The 7,500-nt window shown below is 45.6% G+C and overlaps 1 protein-coding gene across 4 annotated transcripts in view; it reads right to left on the bottom strand.

Annotated features, from left to right (window-relative positions):
* The window catches only part of arhgef28a (Rho guanine nucleotide exchange factor (GEF) 28a), a 47,816-nt gene that overhangs the window by 17,795 nt on the left and 22,521 nt on the right, over positions 1-7,500 (bottom strand). For all 4 annotated transcript variants that reach the window (XM_048258965.1, XM_048258964.1, XM_048258966.1 and 1 more), the window contains 9 exons: positions 5,199-5,334; positions 4,769-4,824; positions 4,433-4,493; positions 3,593-3,725; positions 2,794-2,912; positions 2,363-2,503; positions 1,847-2,097; positions 1,522-1,647; positions 1,134-1,251 (listed from right to left, as the gene is read on the bottom strand). In XM_048258965.1, the coding sequence (XP_048114922.1) occupies positions 1,134-1,251; positions 1,522-1,647; positions 1,847-2,097; positions 2,363-2,503; positions 2,794-2,912; positions 3,593-3,725; positions 4,433-4,493; positions 4,769-4,824; positions 5,199-5,334 (1,141 nt within the window). The remainder of the gene's footprint in view (positions 1-1,133; positions 1,252-1,521; positions 1,648-1,846; positions 2,098-2,362; positions 2,504-2,793; positions 2,913-3,592; positions 3,726-4,432; positions 4,494-4,768; positions 4,825-5,198; positions 5,335-7,500) is intronic.

Raw genomic sequence — 7,500 nt, 5'->3', positions numbered from 1 at the left:
TCTCTGTGGTTGTCTTTCCTTGAGCCCTTGTGAATTCATCTTCATACTTTTTCTTGACCTCATGAAGAGTAAGGCGGGGATCACATTAGCCAGCGGCAAGCAGCAGGTTTCCTATATTTCTCTATGGTTCGGCAGCGGAACGGTGGCAACGCTGGTATGCCGCTAGTGTTGAAGAAGCTGAGCGCTGAACTTGGTTCAACTTTCAAAGCGCAACACGAGTGTATTCAAGGCAAACCATTTGTGTTACCATAGGAACGAGATAGAGCTTCATGGTCTGAGCGTTGTGTTACGCTCGTCCCTGCCGCTTGCCGCTGGCTAATGTGATCCCCGCCTAAGTGTACAGGACAGAGAATCCGAACACAGCCAGATATTGGAACAGGAGGGGGAAGTGTGTGTGTGTATATGTGTGTGTGTGTGTGTGTGTGTGTGTGTGTCTGTGTGTGTGTGTGTGAGAGTACCAGATATTGGAACAAGAGGGGGAAGTGTATGTGTGTATGTGTGTGTGTGTGTAAGTACCAGATATTGGAACAGGAGGGGGAAGATGGTGGACAGACCAGGAGAGAGTGGTTGAGTGTGAAAGGGAGGGAGTTCATGGAGGACATGAGGCAAGAGAGACAGACAGGACGTTTAAGGAGAAGAGGGAAAGAGAGACAGACAGGATGTTTAAGGAGAAGAGGGATAGAGAGACAAACAGGATGTTTAAGGAGAAGAGGGATAGAGAGACAAACAGGACGTTTAAGGAGAAGAGGGATAGAGAGACAAACAGGACGTTTAAGGAGAAGAGGGAAAGAGAGAATATAAATGCTAAATGGACTGTATTTATGTAGCGCTTTTTTAAACTCCTGCGAGCACCCAAAGCGCTTTACATTGTCATGCCTCATTCACCTATTCACACACAAACACACACACACACACCAATGGCGGAGGCTGCCATGCAAGGCGCCCACCTGCTCATCGGGAGCATTGGGGTTAAGTGTCTTGCTCAAGGACACTTTGAACAGGGTCAGGAGGAGTTGGGCTCGAACTATCCAGTTGCTGGACGACTCCTCTACCTCCTGAGCCACTGCCACCCCAGTATAAGGGAAGAGTGTGGAGATGTGGGGTCAGGGTTCATGGGCCAGGGGTCAGTTTACCTTGCGTGTACTGCAGAATTCTCTCCAGGAGGACTGGGTACTTAGTGATGCGCTGTGTCACCAGTAGAATGCATTCTGGTATCTCCCTCCTCCGCACCAGCGAGTTACTGCTCTGTTGCTATGGAGACAACCATTACCCATTACTCACCAACACCAGGGAAAAAGAATAAGTTTATAGAACCCTAAGCATGACGACTGAGGAGCCAATAACAGTGCTAGCACAAAATCTAAGGAACCATGACGATGCTAAGGGAAGAGTGTTTACAAAAACGTGTGTGTGTATGTGGATGTGTGGATATGTGTGTGTGTGTGTGTGTGTGTGTGTGTGCTTAGTGCATGTGCATGCGTGTGTTTGATTGAGTGAGTGTATGTGTGTTTGTCCACTTACTTTGATGAAAGTCTGGAAGCGTTTGTTCTGCTGTTGCAGTTCCTTGAAGAAGCTGACGGCCTCGGTGTGGTGACCACAGAATTGACCGTACACCTGCTTCATCCTTTCCGCATTTTCACCAGAGAACTAAACACACACACACACACACACACACACACACACACACACACACACACACACACACACACATTATTAGGTACACTACAACTACTACTGGATCAATCAATCAATCAATCAATCAATCAATCAATCTAACTATCTACATACAGTATCTATCTATCTATCTATCTATCTATCTATCGGGTCAGATGAGAGAGGAGGGCACCTGTTGTAGAAGTATGTCCCCGATGCGATGGATGATGTAGTTCCTGTCCCCGTCTAGGTGGGCGTAGCTATGGCGCCGCTCTCTCATGGCGGACAAGAAGTCCCGGTGCAGAGGTACGAGCTCGTCCAGGCAGGGGAAGATCCGACCAATGGCGTCAGCGTCTAGCTGCACTTCCTCTCTCAGGCCCCGCCTAAAGACCTCGGCCATGATGGACAGCGTCTGGACATGGTGCAGTTCCGTCTGCATCAGCTCTGACACACACACAAACAAACAAGCAAGCAGATAAGTAAATGAGCAAAGGCACTATGTAAACAGAGTAAATTGAAATCTTCCTTCTTAATTTATGTTAACAATTGAACTGTAACTGTAATGGAAAAAAACAGCCACAACTCTATTATTATTATATTGCTAGTATAAAATCTATAGTACATGGTACTATCACACACACACACACACACACACACACACACACACACACACACACACACACACACACACACACACACACACACACACCGTAGATGACGTCCTGTCTCTTGATGATGAGCTTGTCCTGGCCCTTGCTGAAATGTGTGTCCACGGCCAGGCTCCAGGACTCTGCCTCCAGCTCCGCGGCGTCTGCGTCCAGCTCACTCTGCAGTGGGGAGTCCACCACATCTACAGAGGCCAGCAGGGGACAAACCAGCAAAGGGCTCAGCACGGACGAGGCTTTCACAGGCCTCAAAAGTCCAAATGGGATGCAGATTCTACAGAGGGTGACTGGCTGAGACTGAGAAAGGTAAAGAGGTGTTATATTAACTCCATCTACAGATGTTAGGAGAGGACAAACAGGGGCCCAGAGAGGTCAAACAGACCTTCACTTTGTTCAAATAGAAGCAGGGACATGAGAATAGAAAGACAAAAATTAGAGCAAGAGAATTTTGTCCCTTCTCGGTTGCCATCCTCACCCTCTACAATGGAGGAATCCGTGGATGTGGATGACTCTGCTTTCTGGAGAGTCTCATCTGATTGGCTGTGGTTTCTCCAAGATGCGGAGTCCGTGTCTCCTTCTGGACTCTCGCTGAGGCTGATGGGACATGGAGTACCAGAGTTACTCTTGCTAAGGCAGATGGGATAAGGAGTACCAGAGTTACTCTCTCTAAGGCTGATGGGATATGGAGTACCAGAGTTACTCTCTCTAAGGCTGATGGGATATGGAGTACCAGAGTTACTCTCATTCACTGTGCCTTGATGTTATATCATAAACCAGCTTCAGAGAAAAGAGCCGTTCACAACATAAAGATCATAAAGATAACTATAACTATAAAGATAACTATAACTATTAGGTTAAAAGCGTCCACACCGACCAACGGTAAGGAAAGTCTATCCTCATGTTGATGAATGTGATGGCAAAAATTTGATTCTGATTGGCTATCAGCTTTTTATCATTATCAAGGTAAACAAGGACAGGCTTTGGTCTTTGCTCCTATTCAAAGAAGCCAACTTGAAAGTGAAAATGTAAAGACAGCAGCTCTTAATAGACAGTGAATGAAAAAAGAATGAAAATGAATGAGAGTGAATGAGAGAAAACACAGGGACTGGGGGACAGAGTGAGAGATGCTATAGAGAGTGAAAGTGTGAAAGAGGGGAAAGGGAGGGATAGAGAGGGATAGAAAGAGAGAGAGAGACAGCGGAAGAGAGAGATAAAGTGAGAGAGAGGGAGAGAGGGAGGGAGAGGGAGAGAGAGAGAGGGAGCAAGCGACTGACCGTTCTGATGGTGTGGGAACGCTCCTAGACAGGGTACTGGCCTGGAAGGAGGAGTCTTTGCGGTTGTCCCGGGATACCATCACGGGGAGTGACGCAGTGGTAGACACACTAGTACTCTCACGCACAGTAAAGTCTGAGATAGGGGTGAGAGACAGAGGGAGAGAGAGAGAGAGAGAGAGAGAGAGAGAGAGAAAAAGAGAGGGGGCTCCACATGACTGTCCATAATAATGAAAACATATCGGAAAGTTACCTATGTCCGCCCATGCCCTATTTTCACCCTTTTACGTGTATGTGTCACTTGATATTCATTTCTATACAAACCAAGACGGTAGATTCCTAAAGAAACGCAAGCACCCACCCCATAAGGGTATCTCTGTACTATTATCGGTTGCGTATAACACAATGGACTGTCCGACGCACTGCCAATCATACACAAACTTGACTGCATTTCGTTGTCTTTGTACTTGTACTCTTCAATAAAGTTGAATCTAATCTAATCTAAAAATGACATTGTACAGTGACTCGCAGATCTGTAAACAGTGTTGTATGGCTGCGTGTACAAAACCGCTTGGAGCTCCAGTGGAATTTTGATTTCGCAACGAGAATTCTCGGTCTAACCGTTGATATGCCGATACATCTGAGCGCGGTAAACAAAATCGGATATTTTAGGCAGTAAAATCTCCCGTTAAGAACCAAACCAGATTTTGTTCTCTACACACTTATGGCTACTGAAAAATGTAAGGTTTATTAATCAAATTTTATTCTGAAGTCAGACATTCACAGCACAGTAACCCAAATACACACGCTAAACAAATAATAATAACCAATAAACAAACTTACTTTGTGGTAGAGATGATGTTCTGGACTTTATATTGGAAACTGAATATTTATCCTGGAGTTTCTGTGAGAGTAGACAGAAGCTTTACTCAGACAGGGAGATCAAGATAACACACACATACACACTCATTCACTTCACTGACACACCCATTTTGCACACACACACACACACAGGTTTTGAGTAGCGTGTTAAACAACAATCAATTTTCTGTGGAAATAAGCAATGTGTCACTTGTGTGCATTAACCATTAACATGCTTATCATAGAGTTATCTTTGAGGAAAGGTAAACATACACACACACACCACACACACACAAACACACACACACACATTCATACCTTGAGGCATGGTGTGGCAGAGTCCCGACAGCCTTTATGGACTGTGAGAGTACAGTCTATGGACAGAGGACAGAGCTATGTTTTAATATACAGTACATAATTGGGCATACACACACACACACACACATACACACATACACACACACACGTGTACACACATATACACATGCACCAAACCAGAAACCCAAACAAACACAATCAGAGACATACACACACAAGTATACACACACACACAAATCTCTCTTTGAACACCCTTTTGTCATCTTTTAATGAAACAAACATCAAACTGTGTATATAAAGAAAGAGCGAAACAAGTGAAAATGAGAAGGATGTCTGACTGATTGTGTATACAGTACGTGTGTGGATGAAAGTGTGTGTTTGTGTTTGTCTATGAGTGTGTGTGTGTGTGTGTGTGTGTGTGTGTACTCACTAGAGCAGTGCAGCAACTCCTTCCCCGTGGCTGGCTTGTCACACACCAGGCAGACAGACTGTCCAGCGCAGGACCCGGAGGAGAAGAGGTGGCCGTTGGACTGCCTGTCTTTCCCCTCGCGGTCCTTCGCCTTTCCCTTAGAGAACCACAGAGACATCAGGCTCAGTCCAGCTGCTCCAACATCCGCACACACACACACAGACACTTCACGTTCTCACCTTCTCTCTATCTCTCTCTCTCTCTCACACACACACACACACACACACACACACACACACACACACACACACACACACACACAGATTTCCAGTCTTCGGTCCTGTCAAGCTGACTTGATGAGATCTAGTAAAGCTGAATGCCTGCGCCTCAGTGCTGCTGGAGGAGAATTTGGGGTTTCACTAAAAGAGGCCAACTAGTGTTGGATGGGTTAATCATTAACATGGACAAGCATGGGACTTTGGTGTGTGTGTCTGTGTGTGTGTGTGTATGATTTTGTCTGTGTGTGTGTGTGTGAGAGAGAAAGAGAGAGAGAGAGAGAGAGAGAGAGAGAGAGAGAGAGAGAGAGAGAGAGAGAGAGAGAGAGAGAGACAGAGAGAGAGAGCGCGAGAAAGAGTGATGACACTCTGTAAGTATTTGCGTGTGTCGCGTCTCTAGGTGTCTCCTGTGAATGATTTCAGAACTGGACTGTCGGCCTTCAGCAAAGATGTCAGCAGGCAACAGCAGACACTGACGCAGATATCCGGTCAGAAATCTGGACTTCCCCACCGGTGTGATTACAGTACAACAACATGAACAATATGTTTGTGACTCGACTCTAAACAGATCACCTGAACAGGCGGTAAATCAAGTTCAAGTACACACACCCACGCACATGCACACGCAGTAAACACAAACAGGCAGTGTTAAAGGAGAATTCCGGAGTGATATTGACCTAAAATGTGTTGAAACATGATACCGAGTGTGAACATATGTCTCATAGCCCATCTCGGCTTGTCCCCTGCACTCCAAAATCTGGTGCTAGTTAGCCGATGCTACCAACAGCTTTTTCAATGGTGGTGCCGGCGCATCGGCTAGCCATGCAAATAAATCACTGTTTTACACCATTTACGAGGGCTCAATGTATCTCCACACTTCATTGGTAGACTTCGAGGGCCCTGACATTTAAAAGCGAGACATTGAGAACTTTGAAAAAAGCACTGGTAGTTTACTTACAAGACGATTTATACAGACAGTATCTTCCGCGAAGTTTAAGCGTTTGCAGCCATCTTGAATTTAGTCACGATAAGTTGAGCGACGAGTAAGAATGAACAGGTATGATAAGGGATCAGCATGGAAATGCATGGAAATGCATGGATTCCAGTTGCTGCAACTGGAAGAAACTGGACACACTTTAGGTCAATATCACACCGGAATTCTCCTTTAACTTTCGATTTCCACAGACAATATCACATGGTCTAATGACTTTATTGCTAGACATTTATCTGTGTGGCCTGTGATTCCTAGTGATTTCTAATGTATGTTTGCTGAGCTTAAATATCAGCAACTCCTTAAAACAACCTTTCACTAAAACGGTGGACTCCTCGTTAAAACAACCTTTCCGTAAAACAGTGGACTCCTTAAAATAATCTTTCACTAGAACGTTCATGCTGTTCTCAGAACTTCATTCTGCACGATTACTGCAGGGCAGCAATGCAAGGTGCTTAACGGCGTGCTCAAACTATGCCATCCGTACCGAACCTACGTACGAACCCCAAAGTCCGGTTCGTTTAATCCGGGCCCGGGTCAGCTTGAGGAGGTGGTCTCAGGCTTGGTACCGTTCGGCTTATGATCGCGCCTATGCCTATGCGCCAACCGTTCCTGGGTACAGTTTCATAATATGCAGTGTGGGTGCGGACCAAGAACAGGAGAGAAGCGTACTCTGGCACGGTACAAATTAGCCATGCCCAGTACGCCCTAAGACACACTTGAGATGTTATACTATCAAAAGAATGAAGCGAAACGAAAAGGCCTATCACCTATCTGAGTCACACTGACTTGTGCTTTGTTTTCATGTGGACTTGGACATTGACCCGCATAATGCAAATGATTTTCGTATTAGCTCAGGAGCTCTTTTTCTTCCTTGGCCTGTTTGAGAGGAAAACGTCATTCTGAGTCTGCCCTGCAGTAATCATGCTATTTGAATAGTCTGATTGACTGATTAACAGAGTGAATGAGAGAAAGAATGAAGTTCTGAGGGAGGGCAGGAGGCTTCAGATGCACTGTGCTGAAGCTGCACATAAGAGCTTTGCTTTGAGCGGCGCTC

Source organism: Alosa alosa, chromosome 12 (assembly GCF_017589495.1).
Source record: "Alosa alosa isolate M-15738 ecotype Scorff River chromosome 12, AALO_Geno_1.1, whole genome shotgun sequence".
NCBI classification, from domain to species: Eukaryota; Metazoa; Chordata; class Actinopteri; order Clupeiformes; family Clupeidae; genus Alosa; species Alosa alosa.
Note: the sequence above shows the minus strand (reverse complement) of the source record. Positions and strands in the feature narration are given on the sequence as shown.